The 25,263-nt window shown below is 38.4% G+C and overlaps 1 protein-coding gene across 2 annotated transcripts in view; it reads right to left on the bottom strand.

Moving 5' to 3' along the window:
* Nucleotides 1–25,263, bottom strand: part of SPEG (striated muscle enriched protein kinase) — a 2,687,905-nt gene that overhangs the window by 718,514 nt on the left and 1,944,128 nt on the right. For both annotated transcript variants that reach the window (XM_044075871.1, XM_044075873.1), the window contains 2 exons: nucleotides 23,981–24,187; nucleotides 22,654–22,777 (listed from right to left, as the gene is read on the bottom strand). In XM_044075871.1, coding sequence (XP_043931806.1) covers nucleotides 22,654–22,777; nucleotides 23,981–24,187 — 331 coding nt within the window. The remainder of the gene's footprint in view (nucleotides 1–22,653; nucleotides 22,778–23,980; nucleotides 24,188–25,263) is intronic.

The following is a 25,263-nucleotide window of genomic DNA, read 5'->3' as shown; positions in this document are numbered from 1 at the left end:
TACTTCATTTTTATATAACTAAAATAAAAATATGTAAAGGTCAGGTATCGTATTATCACCCCTGAAAATATGAAAAACACCAAATCCAATATAAACTGTGGTCGAGGGAGTTTGTAAACACAAACTCCCAGGACCAGATAGTCAATACACCAACCAGGGGTGCAACCATACTGGATCTGGTCCTCACTAATATGGGAGACTGCTGCACACCCCCTACTATAATGCCTTCCCTAGTAAGGTCAGCCCACAAAATGGTCTCCTTTGAAGTGAAAATAAAACCTGGACCCCCAGCTAAACCTGGAATATTCAACAACTATTCTAAGGCTAACCTCCTGTTATTAAGTGAGAACCTGGAAAAATTGCAGGCCCCCATAAACCCTGAGAATACTGCTGCCTATGCAGAACTGTTCATGTAAACCCTGTACAAGCATGTTAATAGCTGCATAGAAGCAGCAGTACCCACCAGGAAGAAGTACAGAACTAACTCAAAAAACAAGCCACCCTGGTGGAATCACAAAATTAATAGGCTGTATAACAGGAGGAAGAAAATCATGGCAAAAATTAGGAGGTGCAGCAGCCAGCAGGATAAAAGCACTCTCATCAAACTAAACAAAAAACTCAGAGGACAAATAAAGTCAACCAAAGCCAAATTTGAAGTAAGTTTGGCCTCCCAGGCCAAGGACATCCACAAAGCATCCTTAAGCTATGTCCACAACCTCAAAGGCAATACACAATTTTGTGCAGGGCTCATTGTAAATGGAGCCACCTATACTGAGCCAGAAGACATTGCAAACCTCCTGGCTGATAAATTCAGCTCCAACTTTACCCCTCTCTCCCCATCAACCTTCCCTCAGGAAATATCATCAAGTATAACTCCCTGGTGTCACTAGGGAACAGGTCCTTAATGCTCCTTCTAAGACCAAGAACAATGCATCAATGGGCCCATATACTATCCCAGGATGCCTTCTAAATAGCATGAAGCATGACCTAATAGGACCTTTAGAATTACTATTTAACTGTAGCCTCCAAACAGGTTTAGTGCTTCATGAATGGCGAAAGGCAACAGACATCCCTCTGCACAAAGGTGGGCCATCTACAGACCCTGGAAACTACAGAACCATAAGTCACAATAGTCTTATATGTAAAGCCATGGAAAGAATTATCACGAAGATGATGGATAGAGATATAGTAAACCTCCAGACACTGGACCCAACCTAGTTTGGTTTTGTAAAGGGCAGATCATGCCTAGTCAATCTGGTGGACATCTTTAAGAAGGTCACCAAAGCAATGGATGAGGGCAAAATTGTTCACACTGCCTACCTTGACCTGGCCAAGAGATATGACACAATATCCCACTCGGGCATTGTTGACAAACTGAAGAGTTTAAGTACAACCCCGTATGTCACCTGGTGGATAGCCAACTGGCTCACAGACAGGACCCAGGAAGTTAGAATTGGGGAGTCCACCTTTACAAAGAGGCCAGTCACAAGTGGAGTCTCTCAAGAATCAGTCCTTGGACTGGTCCTTTTTGCATTTATTTCTCAGAAGTCAAGGCCAATATTAGTGGTCTCTGGCTGACTAAATTTGCAGATGATTGCAAATTAGGAGCTGTCATTGAATCACACACTGACACAAATGTTCTCCAGGAGGGGCTGACACAGACAAACAACTGGTGTCAGAGCCATGGACTAAAACTAAATGCCAAGAAATGCATAATAGTATCCTTTGGGAAGTCATCCATCTCTGGTAACTATCATATTGACAACACTCCCCTTAGAGTTGACCTAGTAGTCAGGCACTTAAAGACATACATAGATAGTAATCTAGCCTTTGACAATCATGTGTCTACAGTGGTGAGGAAATCATTCTTGTAATGCACAACTTATAAACAAAGGTATGGCATCTAAGTCCAAGGAAGTCATTGTTGCACCATATTCGGCATTCATCAGACCTATCATTGAGTACAATATCCCCTTTGCTATATACCTAACCAGGCATATCCAACAACTGGAATGTCCACACAGGTTCCTCACTAAAAGAATGCAGGGCGTAAGTAAAATGTCCTGTGCAGACCGCCTCATGACCCTGTCCCTGTATTCTGTCTCCTACAGGCGTTTGAGGGGAGATCTATGCCTGGCATACAGAGCATTGTCAGACCCCACTCTGAGGGGCCTCCTGCATATCCACAAAACAAACAGCACCAGAATTACCCGTTCTAAAGACTTAAACCTTGCCTGTGATATAAACAGGTCCTGCTGGAGAGATAGGTATGTATCCCAGAGACTACCGTGTCTATGGAACAGGCTCCCCATCCATGTGAAGCAGAGTTCCCCCCTAACCCAATTCAAGTGTAACTTGGACAATTGGATGGGAAACCGGAAATTCGTCCATGGTTTGGCACCAATGTCTCTAATGGACACAGGTAACCTGTAAATGGTTCATCTTCCAAACCCCTGCTTAGATTTATCAAGGGTATCAGAACTTGTCAGAGATTTGGGATGCATGACTAAGCTTAAAAAGGCCCTTGCGGTCGTTAGCCTAGTAAAAACCTATGGACCTATGAATATAACCCAAGTTGTCAGCAAACTGAAACAATGAAATGCCTTTACCTATCTATTAAAAAAAATTAAGATAATATTCCAGTCCCTCTTTGGCATTTTTGTGAAAGGCTCAAAGAATTATTCATGGACTATTAAGCACATGTTAAACCTAAGTTAGCTATTCTATCCATGACTCAGTAACGAAGATGACTTACCTTTTTGCCCTTATCAGTGCAGGGATTTGTGGTAGTAGCATCCTTCTAGTGACAGAATATTTATTTTTTCTACAGAAATATATATACATTCATACACACACACACACACACACACACACACACACACACACACACACACACACACACACAATCTTTACTCTTAGTGCAGTCAATAGAACTAATCTGGAGATCGGCTGCATTCCCCATTTTGAAAAGAAATAATATCCATCCAACCACAACCTTTTTTCCTATTTTGCACATGGGGTCGGGGTGTCACATCAACAGTGACAGTCATCTAGGTCCAAGGTTTGCACCACTGGGTGGCTAGCCCTGCCATGGTAGTTCATCCACACCACACACTCACACATACACTCTCAGATATGGTGAATTTACAGTGTCCAATCCACCTACTGCATGTCTTTGGACTATGGGAGGAAACCGGAGCACTCATAGCAAACCCACGTGAACATAGGGAGGACATACAGACTATGCACAGAAGGCATCCAACCTGAGAATTGAACCAGGGGAACTTCTTGCTGTGAGGTGACAATGCTATCCGCTGTGCCACTGTGCCCCCTAAAAGAAATGATATGCCTACCACTTACACAAATTAATATAACACGGTTTGGTAAATCATGATCAAGACTTGACTGAGCTAGTGGCTAAATGTGGGAGTCAGTAACTGAATCACTTAGCTAAGAAATATTCATAGATGTTCAATTACACACTGCACTTAAGACTGCCACTCCAACCTTAAGAATGTACATGCTTAGTGTTGAAGATTTGTGTCATTTTTTTCACTCATCATTGTAAGGATTTTTGGTGTTAGTGGCATCTTTCCAGAGTCATAAACTTCTAGTTTTAGGAAGTATATATATATATATATATATATATATATATATATATATATGTGTGTGTGTGTGTGTGTGTGTGTGTGTGTGTGTGTGTGTGTGTATAGGTTCCATTCAAATGCTCGGACTCTCAAGAAAATGAACTTTTTGAATGTTGCCTCTGTTTAAGTACTTGAGAACACAATGCAGTGGGGATCAGGGAATGTGCCTTCTAGCACTATGGTGTGATCTTGGAGTTGGTATATATAATTAGCATGGGGTGTAGGGCATGCATGGGGGCTTCCCTGTCAAAAAATTAGTTTTGCTTTGAATCTTTGTGATTTCACATATTGTATATTCAAATCTATGTGATTTGAGCTGTTATAATGTATGTCTTTGTGTCAAACTTTTGATAGTTTGAATGACTATGATACACTATTAAATAGATAGATATATGTATAGATAGATGCTTTTCATTTCTGATGTAATGCAAACACAATTCCTACTTTGCTGGGAAAGCATTATACTTCCCACCCTGAAAAGAAGCTATATCCCTACTCTTTATAGAAAATAATTATAACAAATCCTAGATGTCTGTTATATACTTATGACAATGTTGACCTACTGGTGGCTCATCTCCATACAAGGTAATAATTATTCTGAAACATATTTGCATCTTCCAGTAAAACTGTTTGTAAAAGATGAATAGATATCTGTTTGTAAAACAGACCTATGTTGTCCTTTTAGGGGCACAGATAATATACTTTTTTCTCCTATACAAATATTTAAAATATTTAAACATATCACTTTTAGAAGCAAATACATATTAGTTTTATATCTAATGTCATAACACACTGACTTATTATGCTGGTGTATTCTGCATTTGCTGCTTAAGAAAAAGAAAATGCATATATATGCTCAAAACAAACCTAATGTGTATTTGATGACAATTAGAATTCAGTGGATAAAAAAGTGCAGCAGGTTTGTTATGAAAATAGCAGTAGGGATAATAATAATAATAATAATAATAATAATAATAATAATAATAATAATAATAAAGACAAAACACTGACAATTCCATTTTAATTTCTGTCCTGAAAAAACAGTGCAGTAATCTTTGATACATTTTCACAAAAACTATCCGCTCAAAGTAAACTACTTCTCATACTCATAAAATATTTATCCACTAACTGTTGAGATATCATATAGACTGTTATCAAATAACAGCTATGTGGATTATTTCCTGGGAAGACATTAGCTTTTACATACACACTACTGCTCTCCAGAATAACTGCTTTCTGCCTAGATATTCTGACAATACTTGTCTGTGGAAAGTGAAATAAATGTCGCCCCAAGTAATGCATTTCAACACATTTCAAATATGTAAGTCATTTTCCTGTGCGTTGGATGACAGTCCTGTGGATTTTGTTTAGTATTTGATAAAAAAAAGTTGATTATCAATATGGATGATATATGCTGCCCGCAACTGTAATTACTTTTTTGTTTTAAAAGATGGCTTATTATCATGGACAGCTTATGTTATTAAAATTGCTCAGACTGCAACCTGTACAGAGAAGACCCTTCCTTAAGCACCAAGTTTTTACTCCAGGAAAGCTCACTAGGTAAGCACTAACAATGATTACATTTAAGATGCTGATACTAGTGTTTACATCATATGGTAACAGGCCAAGTACTGACTAACTATAACACTGTTCCATGTGGAATGGAGAAAAGGACATTCCGTGCTAAAAGAAACATAATCACTCACCTTTAGGTTCATTTCAGTCTTTTTATTCTAACTACTTTACAGTTTGTTTGTGTCTTTCGGCTTTTCCCGGTTAGGGGTCGCCACAGCGGAACTTTGGTCCGCTAATGATTGGTAGTTGATTTTTACGTGCTGAGTTACCAGCCCTGATGCACAACCTTCAACGAAGGTATGCCCATTCACGCATGTCTCCACACAGAAGACGCTCTAGCTGAGAATCGAATCGGACAGCGTCTTACTGTGAGGCGACAACGCTACCGCAGCACCACCACCGCGGTATTCTAACTACTTTAGAGTAATTACTTCATTGATATGTTAACTGCATTGATGACATTTATGAAACTAAAATAATATATGCAGAAGAAATATTTCTTTTTTAATGTTAAAACTGTAGTTTTTGTAGTTTATAAATAGAAAAAGGAAATACAGGAAACTGCAGTTTCAGTACATGGAACCTTTTCAATTGCCATTTGAAGGATCAACATTTTGTAATAAAGTTATTTCAATGTTCCATGTTTAACCATATTAGCAACTTCATAACAAAACAGGAAACATACCTGCAATTGGCAGGAGTATACTGTGCTCCTTACCTGTCATTGGCTTCACCTTTTCCACAAACCTACAGAAATTGCAAACACTTTAAAAGTGCATCTGTTACTTTCTCTGTAAATATTGTGAGCACTGTATTGTTCACACTTTTTATCATGCTATTATCCATAGTGTATATTATGAATTACATTTTATTGTAACTAAGTCATGACTGAAGGGTGGCCCCTGTGTGCTAGCTCATGTCTGATAAATAAAATAATTAAATATAAATGGAAAAAAAAAAAACAGATGTGAAATGTTGTTTCCAGCTCAGGAAGTGAAAGCTTCAGAAAAAATACAGTACAGTTGAACTACAATAATAAAATGAAATAATATACACACTGTATTACGCAAGAAAAGTATGGCTGATCTCAGACCTTTGCCAATATAACATACAGGAAGACAAAAAAAGAAGAACTGTTCAGCTGAGAGCTAAAATCGACAATAGGGACTTTTTTGTTTCAGAAACAAAGGTTTCTAAGAAAAAGTAGTCCTGCTGTACAGATCAGGAATCACATTTTATCACAGAGGGCATGACAGCATCCACAAAAAACTCTTTCTGTAAATGTGTTGAGGGAAATACAGCATTGGTTTATAAAGCACAGAACATGTATGTCTGATTATATAGAGGTAAACAAAGTAAGCTACTGATAAAGAATATGATGAACCAAAATCTGACTGGAAAAGTAAAACAATTGGAGTGACTGAATACATCATGCTTTACCCATACATCGTTAGTTCCTATGAAAAACCCACCCAATTAACACATGTTGACATTCAAAGCAAGTAACAGATGAAGAAAGGATAATGCTGGTTATATGGAGAAGTGGGAGAGAGTCCTGAAGAGCTGGCCTTCCTAGTGAGTGCAGCTGCTGTAAGAGCCATTGAATGTTAGATTGCCTCATCCTTGGATGACAAAGGAGATTCAAGCTCTTTTTTTGTGCTTGCAACTGAGAAGTTGGGTGGTCTCCAGTGAACACCCCACCACCAATGACTTGACGGACTGGAACATGTCTTAATCCACTTACATAACAGTCACACTCCTGATCCCATTTGCAACTTTGGAAGTCCTTGGATCCCAGGGAATGGTGGAACAAATGGGCAATAGGGAATGAGAACTTCGTGGATATGAGGGACTGGGAATAAAAATACCACAAACAAATGACAATCTACTTCAAAAATCACATCTACTTCACACAATCACCACACTAGCACACTGCTATATATCAAACATTATGATGTATGAGCTAAAGACAGTCTCTACAGTACCACATGCACAATTCTCCAAAGGGAGAGATGATAAGTCAGCAAGCAAAGGAGAGTAGTATTGCTGGAATTAAATTCATCCTCAAGTCTTGATGAGTACCTTCATAAGGTAGACTCTGTTTTTCACAAAATCTCACCAAGGTGACATTGATATATAGTCTGTATTTATATAGCATATGTCATGGACAGAAGTAGCTTAAAAATAAAAAAAGATAGCTGTGTGCAAAAGACCCAGGATGAAGAAGTGCCCCATCCTGCCTGGTAGGTGCATTGGAGCCAGGACTAGAAAAAAAGACAGTGTAGAATCTTCAAGACATGGAAACATTCCTACAATGGGGCTAGGCCAGGCTTAGGTGGAGGATGGCCCCCTGTTGCAGAAGAAGTAGCAGTCCACAAAAATCACAAAAACTGGTAGGCCAAAAAAGAGCCATAAAGATGATAGAGTGGACTATTGAGAAAAAGAAGGAAATTGTGTCATCGTCATCATCGGCCCCATTTTTCACATTTTCTACATTGGGTCAGGGCATTGTGTTAACTGTTGCCATCTCTCTCGATTCAGTGCCACACTCTTGCCTGACTGTCGCAGATCTTCTTTCACACAATCCATCCACTTCCTTGCTGGACGGCCTTGTGTCATCTTACCTTCTTTCTGTCTGTCCCAAATCTTCTTCACCAGAATGTCTTGTGCTTTCCTGCACATGTGTCCAAACCACTGTAATCTGTTCTCTTTGATATTTTCTGCAACTGGAGCTACTTTGGCTTCTGCTCTTATGTCCTTATTTTTTCGTCTGTCCCACAGTGTGCATCCTACCATCCTTCTCAGGCACTTAATTTCCATCACCTCTAGCTTCTTCATCTGCTCTCTCTTTACTCCCTGGTTTCTTTACTATACAGTAGTACTAGTCACATGACTGTCTTGTACACTTTACTTTTCAGCTTTTTTGGCATTCTTCTGTCATAGACTGCAGCCTCTCTGATTCTAGCTTTGACCTCTTTATTCAACTTCGCTTCTCCTCAACCACCCTCCTCCCAGATACTTGAAGCTATTTCCCTGTTCCTCTATCTTCCCTTCTATCTCAATTCTCAACTTCTGATTTCCCCAATCTGCTGCCATTACCACTGTGCTATCTGTACTTAGTTTCATCTCATGTGCCATCAGTTTTGCATTCCATTTCCCTATCCTTTGCTGAAGTTCTTGCTCAGAGTTTGCCTGTAATTCCACATCAACTGCATACAGTAACTTTGTTGATATGTCCCCACCAACCTGTTTGCTAATGTAGTCCATTACCAGTATGAACACCAGTGGGTTGAGAGCTGAACCCTGATGTACACCCACTTCCACTGGGAACCCCTCGAAAGGCCGAACACTGTTTGTACTTGAGTCATCGGGTCCTTGTACATAGCCTGCACTAATTCTACCAATGTTTCTGGGACTTTAAGCCATCACATTACTGCCCAGATCAGCTTTCTTTGGATCTTGTCATATGCTTTCTCAAAGTCTAGGAATGCCCAGTTGGACTCTTTCCTCATCTCTAGCTTCTTCTCAACTATCTGTCTCACTGCAAACATTGGGTCATTTGTGCTGCATCCTGATCTGAATCTGAAGTGCTCAACTCCCATCTTACATTCCACTACTCTGCATATCAATTTATCAATCACCCTCTCCAGAAATTTCATTCAGTGTAATAGGAGTTTAATGCCTCAGTACTGCACATAGTTGTGAATGTCACCTTTGTTCTTGTACACTGGCACAAGTATGCTCCAGTCATCTGGGATATGCCTTTTTCTCCACACTGCAATGAGTACCCTCAGAAGCCATTTCTCCCCTATCTCCCCCAGCATCTTTATCATATCTGCTGTGACCTCATCTGAGTCTGCTGCTTTCCCTGACTTCATTTTCCTTAGTGCTATTCTTACTTCTTCTAGGGTGGGCTCCTCTTCTCCTTCTTTCATCGTAGGCTGTTTCTGGGGCAGTACAGCTTTTGTGGGGTTTTCTTCATTCAGAAGCTGGTGGAAATACTCCTTCCATCTGCCTTTGATGTCCTGTGGACTGGCGAGCAGGTTGTTGCTGGCATCCCTTATGAGGGGTTGTCTGACTATCTTCTTTAGCTTTCTGTCTTTGCCTTGCAACCTAATATAATTTCTTTGTACCACCTCGAGTCACTTTCTAGAAGTTGGTAAAGTGTCTCAGATGCCCTATTCTTTGCTATTACAACTCCATTCTTAGCTTCTTTGTTAGCCAACCAGTATTCTTTCCTGGTCGGTCTTTTCTATCTCCCATTTTTTCCTGCACTCCTTCTTTCTTTTGATCACTTCCAAGACTTCTTTATTCCACCACAAGCTTTCCTTATGTACTTTATTTCCATACCTGGCTTGGCCACATATCTGTTCTGTAGTCCTTACACATGCTGTTTTGAGGTGCTGCCATTCTTCTTCAGCTCCACATATTTTCCTCCTCTTCTTGGGGTGCTAGAGCCCTGAGTAATTCCTTGAATTGTTGTACTTTCTCTCCAGTCAACTTCCATGTCTTCAGCCTGGTCTCTCTTGACCTTCCAACCTTCTCTGACCACTGCTTGCAACCAATGGTTTATGCTATGGGCTGACTGTTTCACTGGGGATGACTTTGCAATCATGGATTCTACCCTACTGCCTTTTCCTTACTAGGTGGAAGTTTACCTGTGTTGCATGTATGTAATGCTGTGACTGTCTTTCTTTCTGAACCATGTGTTGTGAAGAAAGAAATTATGTATTGTTACTATTATGCAAGAAGACCAGAATTTCCAGAGAGAAGATATACAAAAAGATTAAGAGAGAAATTAGTGGAAAGAAAAATACTTCCACAGGCAAAACTGTCGGAAGTTCAAATAAAAATTTGTGTTCATTAATACAACAGATTTATGAAAAACATTATAAACCATGGGCCGTTTGGAAAAAGAAGTGACTGAGTAAGTGCAAAAATATAAAGCAGAAAATCAAAAGACTTTTAAAGGTATAAAACAGGAATATGGACATGGGAAATAAAGAGATATCTGATACGGTGCAATATTTATGCAAAGGAGAAAGCTAAATTAATCAATACAAAAAAGACAGTCCCAAAGATAGTCAAAGAGAAATACAGACAAAGGCAAAAGGCATCCGGACATGGAAAAATTCACAATAAAAAAATAAGATCACAAAGAGGGAACGTAGGACAGAAGATTAGTGATGTAGAAGTTAAAAACATAGGAGAGGAAGTTATGGAATACTTGCTAAGTGAAGGATTTAGTGCAGGAAGCCTAACACAGGTTACATCACAGTTTGATGAAACAGAGTCCCCAAAGTAAGGAGAAACAGCAGGAGCAGGAGACATCTGAAGAAAAAATATGTACATGGTAAAGAAAAAGAAATTTAATCTTCTTCTTCCGGCTTTTCCCAGTTAGGGGTCGCTATGGTGCAATATTTACTCAAAGGAGAAAGCAAAACTAATCAATACAAAAAGAGCAACACCAAAGATATTTGACGATAAATACAGGCAAAAGCATCAGGGCATGGAAAACTTTACAATACAAGAAACTAAGAGGAAACGTAGAAAAGAGTATTAGTAATGGAGAAGTTAAAGAAATAGAAACTGAGGTTATGGAGTACTGTGAAGTAAAGGATTTAGTGTAGAAAATGTAACTGTGATAACACCACAGCAGAATAGAGCAATGAATCCCCACATTAAGGAGAAACCAGTGGAGCAGGAAACATCTGATCAGTTGCCATATGAAGATACTTTGGAGCCTTTCATAGGAAACCCATACAAACATTCATTTGAAGATGCACAGTAAGAGAAGGAAGAGGAAACTGTGGCAACTCTGACATAGTCACTGCTGTGGAGTGATAGGCCAGTGAGCTTCCATATGAAAGAGCAATGCATGACAGAGGATGAAACAGAAGAGAATGTGGCACAGGAAGATGCTCTGGAACTTTCTATAGAATGTCCACAGGAAATGGAGAACAAAGAATGTGCCCTCAGTTTAAAAGAAAATTATTTATGATAAGAGTTGAATGATTTAATAGAAATGGACAGAGATATTAAAATCAATGAAATAAATAGACTACAGAAAGTCAATAAAAACCCAAAAGTTAGAAGTCTGATAAAACAAATGAACACAGTAATTAGGACTGCCCATAGACATCTATGTTATATAACAGAAGTAAATAGGATATATTTCTGTCCATCTAAATTAATACCAGATAAAGTCTTACCACAAAAACATGGGGTAATATGGGAGAGGAAGGAGAGAAATCAAACACCATCATGGAAATATCAAACAGAAAAAAAACTATAAAGCAATTAAGACAAGAAGTGTCACTGTAAAAGTGTATAGAAGAGAGATCCAATCAAGAAAAATACTCAGAAAGATAGATTCATAAAAGCAAAGCACAGTATCAGAACAGATCAGGATCTATCGTACACTATTGCAAATAATAAACTAAAAATATCAGCACAGGGAGAAAACTTAGAAGATATGCAGATAAGTATAATGGAAAAGTTCAAAATAAGCAATTTATTGATGACCCAAAAAACGTTTATAGAGAACTGGCAAACAAGGCAAAAGGAATTGAAACACCACCAAAAATAGAATAAATAGATACATTTTGAAGAAATATCTATCAATATCCTCTAGAACATAACAAAGATGTTAAATGAACAGAAGTAAAAGAAAGAATAAGAAGTTCAAATGTACAGGATATGAAATGGGATGGTTTAACAGCCAGAGAGACTGAAACAAAGTTAAGAAAAGCTGCTAATTGAAAAACACCAGGCCCAGATGCAGTACCTAACTTCTGTCTAAGTATTAACATCTCTACAGTGGCATAGCTGTGGGGGCCTGAGGAGCAGCACTTTTCCAGTCTGTTCATATAATGTCTGTGTACGTGCATTATCGCACAGACTGGTGACATCCTTGTCCACCCACGAACTTTCAACTTCGACAAGTAAGGAGATATTTATTTAAGCAGCTCTCGTAGTCAGCAAATTAAATAAGGAGATGAGATAATTATTTCTGCAGCTCTCAGTGTAGTAGTGAGCATTATGCAGCTGCAGTGTAGTAGTGATGTAAGGAGTGTGTGTGTGTGTGTGTGTGTGTGTGTGTGTGTGTGTGTGTGTGTGTGTGTGTAATTCCCCAGTTAGGTATACCTGGTGGTTAGTGTTAGGCTCAAACCCTGTACCTTGTGTACAAAAAACAAGAGCCTGAATTTTCTACTCATTCAAGGAGATGAGTCAATGGCTCTCAACTGTCCAGATTTTCACAGAAAATCTGGAAATGTTTGGCTCATACTTTTGGTCTGTTCCTCTTAAAATTTGTGGTTTTCTGGCAAATCAGTGAGAACTAAATTCACTAAATAATGATATTTAGGTTTCTGTCTTCTTATCTTTCAGGAAATGTATGGTAACACAAACAATTTTATTCTGGCAACTTTCTATATAAGCAATATTTAAAATGTGTTCCTGGTTTTGTGCCTTTGTACTCCCCAATAAATTTTGTTTTTTTCCAGATTTCTTGTCCTGCAAAGTTGACAGATATAGTTGAGAGTCAAGTGGATTTTACAAGGAGCTGAGAACTTCAGGGGAAGGGATGTTAAGTACTGCTTATACCAAGTCTGTTTGCATTGTTAGTAGCACAACAGGTATTATACTTGTTTTTGTTGCAGAAGGCTGTGGGTTCTACTCCACAGTATGTTGATGGATTGCTGATACTGTACTGTATTGTACTTTAAAGGGGGTGGATGTTGCAGTCCTGAGAATGTCCTCCTTTGGAGTTCATACCTAGTAACTATGAACCTGTTATCAGTTTGCCATCAATTCCCTATTACTATATTAGCAGTTTATTATTTTTTAATGTAACACAGGCAATTTATTCTTCAAGGAGATCAAGCACTTTATTTGTAGATGAAACAATGAAATATAGAGTTGTTTGCTAGCAGCCATCTCTTCATTAATTACAGACTCTTTAATGCGGGATTGTTCAGATGACTTTTACTTCTGCAGAGATTGTGGATATTTACTGATATTGGTGGATTGTAATGACAGAAGTTTGAATAGACTTTTATGATGGAAATATTCTGAATTTGGCAGTTTTGTCATTCTTGGTTCATACATTTTGTTTCATTGCTTACTGGAAAAATGTTCACAACAATAAATTTAAAACATGCTCCAACATATGTGCTGTATTATACAAGGCATATAATTTAATACAATCAGGAAGGTGAATCAAAGAACACATGTATGTTTGCAAAGTCCTAAATATGTATGCAAGGGGCCTATGATATGAAAACAGCCCAAAGGTAAACTTTATACGCCACTGGCCAGATGCATTTTCTTTGAATGTGGGTTTCAATTAATGTGAGTTTCAAGGGCAGAGAAGTTTTAATGTTAAGTTCGTTTTCATTGTGAGCCTGTATTGCTTTGTTTAGCAGATGTCTATCAGTGTTTGTGCCATAAAATTTAAAATAAAAGTTTTGAATTAAATCCAAATAATCGTACAAATAAAGCATAAAACCATATGCACATTACAGTGTTTATAGTAAATTGGGAGAAGCACCCAAGTAATGGACACTGGAATGGCTGTGGGGGGCTGTGTATGGGGGGCCCCATTTGACCATGATTTCCTGAGGGTGGAGGGGTGGCAAACTCAAAACCAGCCCTGGGTGGCACAAACTCTAGCTATACCACTGCATCTCTCTACATGATGATTTAGCCGTGAGTAAGAATTATTTATATGTGCACCCCAAACAGACACCAGCCTGTTTAACAACAACAAAAAAAAACAATTCTCCTACTTAAGAGTGAACCTGCAAGCTATCATAAAAAACTATCAACCGATAACGTGCCTTCTGAAGTATAAACTATACAATGGAACTGATGCCAACAGAATTTAAAGTGATTTAGAAGAAAACCTAATCATGGCAATAGAACAAAAGGGTAATAAAAGAAAGTCATATGGAACAAAGGATCAGTTGCTGTTAAATAAATTCCTAATGAAAAATTGGAAAAAGAGGAAGAATCTAAGTATGGCATGTATAAACTACAAAAACGTATTTGGCAGTATCTCACATTCACAAGTAAAAGAGTGCTGAAAAATGTTTAAGATACACCCTACACTGATTGATTACATTACAGTGACCATGAAACAATGGCAAACCACTTCACAGTTAAGCTGTGATAAAGGACAAATTACTATTCCAGGCATAAAAATTCAAAGGGGGATATTCCAGGGCGACTCTCTGTCACCACTGCTCTTTTGTCTTGCCCTTAAGACATTAAGCTGTTTACTTAACAGATTAGGTCATGGCTACAATTTGGCTCCCAGAAAACAACAAAGTGTAAAGACTTCTCATCTTCTTTTTGTAGATGGTTTAAAACTGTATAGTTCATCAGATGAGGAACTGAAAGCACACCTGCAAGTGGTCAAAACTTTTTCAGATGATACAGGAATGTCATTTGGTCTTGATATATGTGCAAAAGCAACATTTAAAGCAGGAAAGCTGCAACACCAAGAAAACATCAGTTTGGCTCAGGAACTGATATAAAAGAACTTGAGCAAGAGGGATTGTACACAGGGTTAGGAACTGATGAAAGAACCACAATAAAACATGAACAAATGTGAAAAAAATTTAGTAAGGAATATTTTAGAAGACTGAAATTAATATTGAAAATAATGCTAACTTCTAGGAACGAAGTTCAAGCTGTAAACCAGTTTGCTATTCCTGTCCTAATTTACAGTTTTGGAGTGATTGACTGGCCCCAAAAGATATTGGATAGGTTGGACATTAAAACAAGAAGGATGATTCACGCTCATCAAATGATTTATAAAAATCAGTGCATAGCAAGACTATATAATTCCCCATTCTGAAGGAGGTAAGGGCCTCCTCGAAATTGATTACATGTATAGATCAGCAATCGTGGGACTGCATACATATCTGCTGACCTCACAAGACTGAAATGTAGTGAAAGTTTTGAAACATGAGGAGAATAAGTCTAAGATGACTTCCCTGCATAGTTGTGCAGAAGTATATTGGCATGAATCAGGAATGGAAATCAAACCAGAAGTCGATAAAAGTCAGGCAGCAACTGAATGTGCCATAAAACAAAAGAAAGCGTATAAGGTGAAGGACCAGATGATAAGACAAGAAATGTGGAAAATGCATAAATATAGTTGCAAGTGTAGAAAATTCTTGGAATAACCACATGTTGATCAGGAACAAACACAGGAATGGTTAATGAAAGGTGAATTTAAACCAAAAGACAAAAGGTTAGTACTGGCAGCCCAAGATAATGGACTATGTACACGTTGATTTACAAAGTCCATTGAACATGTGGGAGAAATGTAGGTATTGTAAAACAGAAGTGGAAACATACTAATGGCAGAAGAACTGTATACTGAAAGGCATAATAATGTGGCAAGACTGCTGCACTGGGAATTGTGCAAGCACTATAATATTGAAGTAGCTGAAAAACACTGGAAACATGAGTCACAAAGCATCATAGAAAATTTGAAGTTTATATCACATGTGATCATCCATTACCAACAGTTAAAAAAACAGATGCGAGAAAACCAGATATAGTACTTCATGAAAAGAAGACAAGGGTAGTATTGATCAGTGAAAGTGCTACACCCAGTGACAACAGAGTCTTATGTACAGAGAGACACAAAATCATAAAATACCAAGATTTGCATTCAGAAACAAGGGAAATGTGGAAGAAAGATACCCGACAGTTCCAGTACTAGTAAGAGCAACAGATCTTATAAAAAACAAATGCAATCATACTTAGATATGTTAATGATGCATGTAACTCCATACGAATTGCACAATGAGTCATTACTGAGCAAATCTGCGGGTGCTGCAAAGAGTACTTTTGGCAAGCATCAAAGATTGAAACAATACTAATTTTATGAACTTTTATCATACTTTGACTTAAGAATGGAGTCCATTCCTGTTATGGTATTAGAAACCCAAAAGACTTGGAGAAATTAAAATAAAAATGTAATATTATTCATTTACTTTTAATTCAGCACTGCTGCTCATGCTGCTGAGCTCCAAAGCCATCAGATCTATGTCCTTGTTAAAGTTATTGAGGTCAGGACTTGTCTGATAGTATAAATGAGTGACTGCAGTACTTACCATAGCTCCACTTTTAAACTACAGTCCTTTAAGGATGTTGTATAATACCATCAATGTTCCTACCTCACCTCAGAGCATAGCTTGGTTAATAATTAACTAAATAAGCCACATTTTGCAAGTGCTGCTTTTCCTACTTATATTTAACTGAATAACATCTGCAGTAATAAAATTCATGGCATGCAACAAAATAAATGAGGGGTGGACGATGGCAATGTGGCATTCAGATTAAGATTAATGATCTCTGGTAAATATAGGCATCCTGTTCAAGTACCTGCATTTAAAAATAAAGGAAATAAAAAGAATCTCCCCCTGCATATAAACAGTTGTATATTAAGGTGGGTAGAACTATACATTTAAATATGTATGTTAACATGAACACATGCTACCCACACTTATTTTCTGTTTGATTTTTTTTTTTTTTGAACTGGAATCTAAAAAGTGCAGTCAAAAAGACTGACTTTACTGTAAAGGCTGCTGATACTTAAGGGGTTTCACATGTTTTGCAATACAATACTGTAATCTCAAGGTAGAGTGTTTGACTGGGATTGCTAGTATCCTTTTGACTTTTTGGACAGTTTGGACTTACTGTTGTATTTTAGCGAACCAAAGGTGTTGGATCACTTATTGGAACTCCTTGGCATTTTGGAATCTTTCACCCCATGACTGAAGAAAACTGTTGCCAGGATTCTCTATGCTGATCTAAACTGGTATCAGTATTTTTTAGTACTAAGAATCGGAATTATATCCTATTTTTTTCTGGTTAATTGGGTAACTTGTTTGTCAGTTTGTTCGTTTTCTATTGTTTTTTATAGATATATATATATATATATATATATACATATATATATATATATATATATATATATATATATATATATATATATGTATTGCACTTTATTCATCTGCCTTTACTGTATTTGTGTTTCTTCCTACTTTATTACTGGGAGCATTTACTACAACTCTGATCTGCGATATATAACAATAAGCATCCTTTTCTGTGCTTTTAAACTGTTTTTTTTTGAGTGTATCTACTTTATTTTCTGAAAAAAAAAACAAAACAAAAACAAAAAAAAATATATATATATATATATATGTATATATATATATATATATATATATATATATATATATATATATATATATATATATATATATATATATATATATATATACTTGCTTCCCACCTTTCTCAGCTAGTATAGTCCAGTTTTCAGGTTAGTGCTGAATTCAGGGCTGTGTTACAAATCTCTGTGTTTGCCCATACCTTACTTGGATAGAAGGAAGTTTCTCTGTTCACCTGTGAGTAAGGGGAGCTTTGAGCAGCCTATCTGTCCCTGGAGGAGTGGTTTCAGCCCAGAAATGAATAGTTTATTGGCCATTTTTGGGGTAATTTCTATCTCTTTCTTTTCCCTGCTATAAATACCACATTTGCCTGGTTTTGCGTGGCGGGCAGCGCCGGTTAGCTAGGGTATAACTATTACTGGCTCCACAAAGTCTCCTCTTCAATTATTCCCTTGGAACTAGACAAACTTTCAACTTAAGCACTCAAGCCATTCATTTCTCAGCCCGGCACTTGCTCAAAACTTATAGCAAGCACTTATAAACCCTAGCACTAGAACCTCCTGTACTGTACAGAAGGACAAGGCTCTCTATTCGACCTTACCAGCCATCCAATAAAACAGTTCACTGTACCTATCCAGGCATGTCCAAAGGGCAGTTTCAGGTGTACTCTCCAGTCCAACTGGTGAATCTGGGCATTTTGAGGCAATGTTACAGCTGCCTCATGTACACAGACAACCACCTCCTTCTACCACCAAACACTAATACATGCGAGAGATGCAGTTATACAGCCAAATTAGAGGCTAAGTTCTCTCAACCCAAGAGTGGATCAGACAGTCAAGAGGAGAAGGGAAATACTTGCATCACACCACCAGTTGTACATAGACCCATTAAACCAGCACTGGCAAAAAACACACATAAATACATGAAAACATACTTGGAGGCTCTAAATAAAAATCTGCAAAACCAACAGAGACCTCCAAAGCAAACATCCAAGCAACCTCCACCCCCCCCGAACACAAACCATGAAACACATACTTCATAAAACCAGTGTGCCATGCAATCACAGCCCTTAAGGCAAAATAACATACCCAACATACTAGTAATAGGTGACTCTTTAGTCAGGCACACTGATGTCCCACTCACTAGGCTGAATAAGGAGAAGGTTACTGTTAGCTGCCTGTCGGGTGCCAGGATCCACAACATAACACAAGCACTCAGGTCACTCCAGAACAAGTACAAATATGACTCTGTCATTGTCCATGGTGGTGTGAATGACCTGAGCCGTACCTCCCTGGACTACATGAAGAGAGGCATGGAAGAGCTCTCTGATCACTTAGCCCAGGCCACTATGACCCTGAGTAGCATCCTGCCCTCACCAAGAATGATACCACTGTATAAAGAAAAAATTCTTGATTTCAACAATTGGCTACGTTTCTGGTGTCATTCAAAGGGGATCCAGTGTCTGTCCACCTGGGATGACATGCTCGACAAACCATGCTGCTTCGCTAGAGACAGCTTGCACTTGTCAGCCTTAGGCTTTCGAATACTGGACAAGGCTCTTGCCATCCCCATAGTACCTTTTTGAGGCAAAGCTCAAAAGACAAATGCACCGCCATAAATAGCACAAGTAACAAAAAACTGAGGGTAATGCTACTCAATGCCAGAAGTCTAAACCTCAAAATGCACGCACTTGAGGCACTCTTCAGTATGGAGAAAATCGATATATGTGCAGTAACAGAAACCTGGTTTAAGGCTCCAGAGAGCACCCCAGCACTACCAGGCTACAACTCATACCATACATTTCAGCCACAGAACCCAAACCAAAATACAAAAGGTGGGGGTGTATCCATATTCATCAAGGATACCCACACCTCCAGGTTAGTGGCACAGCACGATGCTTCAGAGATCATCCACGTGCAACTAACAATGGGCAAAACTGCAATTCAAATTGTAGCTTGCTACAGATCACCCACCATGTCCCAGGACCCTCATTCCGCATTTCTGGAAACACTGGGAAACATAAAGGTCCTACCAAACACCCTAACATTGGCTGATTTCAATTACACAAACATTAACTGGGAGAACTACTCAAGTACTAACTCCCTTGCCAAACATTTCCTAGAATTTATAAACTCAAACGCCCTGGTTCAACTGGTCAACACTCCCACCAGAGGTGACAACATATTCGACCTGGTCATCACCAACATGGGCGACTGGTGCTCCACACCAGAGGTCAACCCCTCACTGGTTATATCTGACCATAAACAAATCACTTTGGATATCCATATTCCACCCCCCACCCCCGGAAAAGAAAACCACCGGGAAAAACTTTTCAAAAGCAAACGTCACATTACTTAAGACCGAGGTAGAAAGTTTCAAAGCCCCCATGCTGAAGGATAACACTGTCCAAGCTGCAAAATCCTTTACTAATGCATTCTACGGGCAGCTACAAGAATGTATGGATTGTGCCATCCCAAGAAAACCCAAGACTCACTCCTCCAAGAAAAGGAAACCAGTCTGGCAGACTCCTGCCATAAACAAGCTATACAATAGAAGGAGGAAACTAGTACAGAAAAGAGTAAAATCCCAAGAAGGGAAGACATCCCTGATCAGTATCAGCAAGAAACTATGTTCCCTCATAAAATCATCCAAGGCAAGCTATAAAAGAAAAATTGCCAAGGACTCCAAAGATAACCACAAGGCATTTTTTAGCTATGTCAAGAATCTAAGTGGCAATGCTCAGATCTGCTCGGAGTTAGTGCAGAATGGCACAAAATATACTGAACCGACTGATATCGCCAACATCCTGGCAGACAGGTTCAGCGCAGACTTCACCCCCTCTCTCTCCCCAAAGGGCCCATACCCATACCAGAAGAATGTAGAGTCCCTGAAAATACAGACACTCAGGTTAAAACAGCCCTCTCTAAAGCCAAAAACACAGCATCAATGGGACCAGACAGTGTCCCAGGCTGCATCCTACAGGAGCTCAAAGACGAACTAACCCCACACCTAAACACACTGTTCAAACTCAGCCTCTCCACAGGCTACATACCCATAGAGTGGCACACATCAATGGTTATTCCGCTCCACAAAGGTGGAGCCACAACAGACCCCAGGAACTATCGCCCTATAAGCCTGACTAGCTTGGTCTTCAAGGCATTGAAGTGCATCATCATGGAACTCATTAACAGAGACATTGGGACACAGCCTACCTAGACCTCGGTAAGGCCTTCGACACCATTCCCCATTCTGGTATTATAGACAAGCTCAACAGCCTGAACATAAACCCCTACGTCACAAGATGGGTTGCCAACTGGCTCATGGACAGAACCCACATGGTGCGAGTTGTGGGAGCTAGGTCCAACTCTAAACCAGTTATAAGTGGCGTTCTCCAGGGCTCAGTCCTAGGACCCCTCCTGTTCGGCATATACTTCTCAAAAGTACAGGCAAGCACAGGAGGACTATGGCTGACCAAGTTCGCAGATGACTGCAAGCTAGGGGCTATAATTGACTCTCCAGCTGACACAGACATCCTCCAAAAGGGTTTCACTGAGATGGATACTTGGTGTCAAAATAATGGCATCAAGCTACATGCCAAAAAATATATAGTCATCCCCTTTGGAAAAAAAAACAAAGTACCCACAAACTACCACATAGGTGGTAGTCCCCTAAATACAGAAGACGTAATAAGGGATCTGGGGACCCAAGTAGATAGTAATCTCACCTTTGATAATCACATTGCCAAAATGGTTAGAAAATCCTTCTACGTGGCCCACCGAATCACAAAAGGGTTCGCATCTAGATCAAAAGAGGTCATTGTGCCCCTCTACTCATCACTCGTCAGACCCATCATAGAGTACAATGCCCCATTTGGGATGTACCTTACAAGACACCTGCAACAGCTGGAAAGACCACAGAAGTACCTCACCAAGAGGATCACTGGCCTCAAACAGATGCCCTATGCAGCTCGACTGAAGAAACACCAGTTGTACTTGGTTGCATACCGTCTACTCAGAGGTGATCTCTGCCTGACATACAAGGCCATGTCCAACCCAGAATTGATGGACATGCTCCACCTATAGAAAAGCTTATCCCCTTGAGCCACACCCTCTAGGGATCTAAACCTCACCACAACAATAAATAAAACATGCTGGGGGGATAGATTCCTGGCCCAGAGACTTCCAATGCTTTGGAACAAGATCCCAATCTACATTAGGAAGAGCTCCTCGCTAACACTCTTCAAGAGAAACATTGACGAGTGGATGGGAAACAGAAAGTTTACCTCAGGGATCACTTCAGTGGATCTACTGGACAGAGGCACAGGGATCTAATCTAAGGGGGTGGCGAAAGCAAACACATTCTGGCTAGGCTTATAAATGCCTTGGGGCAGATAGCCTAGTACCAACCTATGAACCTATGAAGCTATTTGCCAGTGTTTTCAGGATTTTATTCAGAAGTTTACTGCATCATCTAAGGCTTCTAATGTTGTGAAGTCAAGTCTAAAAAGCAGCTGACCAACTAAAATCATTGAACTAATTACTAGCATGTACATGTAAACTACTTAACGATGGCTAGACTGCTTGTTATGGTCTCCAGCTAATATATATACACACACACATATATATATATATATATATATAATGTGTGTGTGTGTGTTTGTGTATGTATATATATATATATATATATATATATATATATATATATATATATATATATATATAAAATGTGTGTGTGTGTGTGTGTGTGTGTGTGTGTATATATATATATATATATATATATATATATATATATATATATATATATATATATATATATATATATATATATATATATATATATATATATATATATACACACACTATGCAAACACCATCCTTTTTAAGACTGGAATTATTGGCTAGACTGCTTGTTATGGTCTCCAGCTAATATACACATATATATATATATATATATATATATATATATATATATATATATATATATATATATATCCATCTATATATATATATAAATATATATATATATATATATATATATGTGTGTGTGTGTGTAGATATATATATATATATATATATATATATATATATATATATATATATATATATACACTGTGCAAACAACATCCTTTTTTAAGATTGGAATTATTTTTTTGCTTATAATCCTCTTGAAATTAAACCAGATGTGAAACAAGAAATTGCATGCTGCTTACATAAAACAGATAACAAGCAATATTTTACCTTTTCCATTGAATATCAGCTTCAATGTGGTTTAGTGTGATTGTAATAGAAGCTGTCTGGTTTTCTACGACATAAACCAAATCCGGCTTGTCCAATATCAGAGGAGCTTCATCCAGGTAAGGGCCTTTGAGTTTAAAAAACAAAAGATACTATGGTGCATCAAATTACTTATATAAAATAGAAATATGAATATTTTTCCAGTACTCAGTGAGCCAACATACATATCCTACCTTTCTAGTGCAAAAAAAAAATCAACTATTTTATATGGAAAACAGAAGTGCAGAATTTACTGAAAAGAGAAGCACACACTTGTTTAGACTTAAAACTGGAAAACACCAAGCTTATGCAAAATCTTTCAGGAAAGCTGACCAGCTGTATGTCTCCTACAAAGGTAAGACAAAATGTCACTCAGTGTCAAAGTTAACTATTTCTTCATGTTTGTCTCATGCTATTACTTTTTGTTATACTCACCACAAGCCACTTAAAGGTAGAGTCACAGCTCATTCAATAAGGGAATTGGCTTCTTCTGTGGCTTTCTGGAAAGGGGTGAACTCCAGAAGCTTTCTAGAGGCAGCAACTTTGTCCTCAGTGCATAACTTTAGAAAGCATTGCAAACTGGATTCCTTTTCCAGGTCCAAAACTGGCTTCAATAGGACCATTTTCCAGGGGCTCCTGAAATCTGATATAGTGTCCTCTAACCCCATTTTTTTTCAATGCCTTTCTGGGCTATGGTGCCCTTGCCCCCTCCCTTATTTTTTACAGTGCCTATCTGGGCTAGGGTAATCTACTCAAACAGCTTAGTCTACTGCAACTGTGATTCATTGTGAACATAGTACAGCTTTGTAAGTAAACTTACCATAACAGTAAATGTTCTAATGATTCACCAGTGCAGTAGCTGTCTGTTACGCAACCCCTCCAACCCCCTTTTCTCCTCTTGATCTTTATGATTTGCTGCCAGGGTGTGGTTTGTTGTCACCCTATCTCTATATAGTTAGTTCTCTCTTTCTCTCTTTTTTCCTAACGTACATATTCTGGGTACTTGCCTTCTTCCAAGGCAAAAAAGTGCTATGAAGCTTTTGGTGCTTTTACTGCTTTTTATACGGAGAGCTTCTGATGCTTCAGACAGGAGAAGCACCAGGAAGGTGCTCAAAACTTTTGGAAGCTGACTTTTGCAGGTCAAGTACAGCCAAATATCATAGGCTACTGCAATGATGATTCATTGAGAGCATAATTAATGCTGTATCTCATAGGAGTAGTTAGGCATCACAAAATCTCTAGCAGGAATTTTTGCCTGACACCGAATGCTTAATGCTTTACATCTTCTTACCTCTATCTAAAAGCTGAACTGGGTCACAGGGTGGAGAAGGCTTACTGCAAGTCTTTGGCGCAGCTGTTATGACCCTGAAAATATACTGAACTCCCTTTGTTAATGCATTGATGGTGTAGGAAGTATCTTTCAGATTGGTTGCAAGGATATTCCACTGGCTGCTTCCCAAAATCTGCTGCTGAATGATGTAGTTTATAGATGCTGGATCTGTGGGAAAAGGAAAAATCAGTGCAGCTTAAATGCAGAATATTGTTAACAGATTTTTATGTACAAAAGTACATGCAAGCAGGATGATGAAATTTCATTTTCCTTTACCATAACTACCATAGACCAAATTTTCTAGCACCAACATGTTACTCTAACATTGTTTTGCCACATTACGTTAACCAAAGAAAGCAAACTTTACCATAAATTATAGTGCTTCTGACAAATTATCTACATCATCTCTGTTAGACAACAGAACCTTTTAATATTCTATTTAGGACACCTCCAACAGTTTCCTATGTATACCTTTTTCCATACCTTATCAAATCTCAGTCTCCAAACAAATGGCTTTGCTTTCAATAGTTTTCTGCAAGTATTGTGTGATTGTTATCGATTTTTGAGAATAAGCATACTACAATATCCCAATACTTCGTCAGACTTAGCTATGTGTTTCCTTAATAATCTTCTCTTTTACACACATTGGAGAAACTTAATTGCCCACTCCAAGCTAATTGCAAAAGCTCAGTGCTATACAGTCTGGCACCTAAAATAGAAAATAAATTCACAAGACCATATTCCAAAACTATGTTACTTTATTGTACAGTCAATGTATGCTTCACAGTTTTTGCTCACATAAGTGCTTTACCAAGAAAAAAAAACTTAGAATGCACACATTACATAGATGCACATGCTAAAATATGAGCACATGGGTCCAATTAAATATCAAAACAGAACTTTTGAAGACAGCCGTAGGGGCTGCAATGGATATTGCAGAATGTGGCCTGTGTTTAGATGTCAAAGACTTGATTGGCAGATAAATATAATACAACTGGTCAGCCATCTGGACAAGGTCACTTTGGAAACCTTCTGACCTAACTTACAAGATGAATAAGAGATGCAAAGTTGATCATCTTTTCTGATAGTTTTGCTACAATGCAAATAAAAGCATAACTGTCTGTGAGCATCAAGAGAGTGTAACAAATATTGTAATTTCTTGGAATACTAGGGTAAAAGGACTAGAAGATGGATACTTTAGTTTAAAGAGGATTCTGAAGCAACCTTAGACATAAAGAAAGGGC

Source organism: Protopterus annectens, chromosome 6.part1 (assembly GCF_019279795.1).
Source record: "Protopterus annectens isolate FY-2018-M chromosome 6.part1, PAN1.0, whole genome shotgun sequence".
Taxonomy (NCBI): Eukaryota; Metazoa; Chordata; order Ceratodontiformes; family Protopteridae; genus Protopterus; species Protopterus annectens.
Note: the sequence above shows the minus strand (reverse complement) of the source record. Positions and strands in the feature narration are given on the sequence as shown.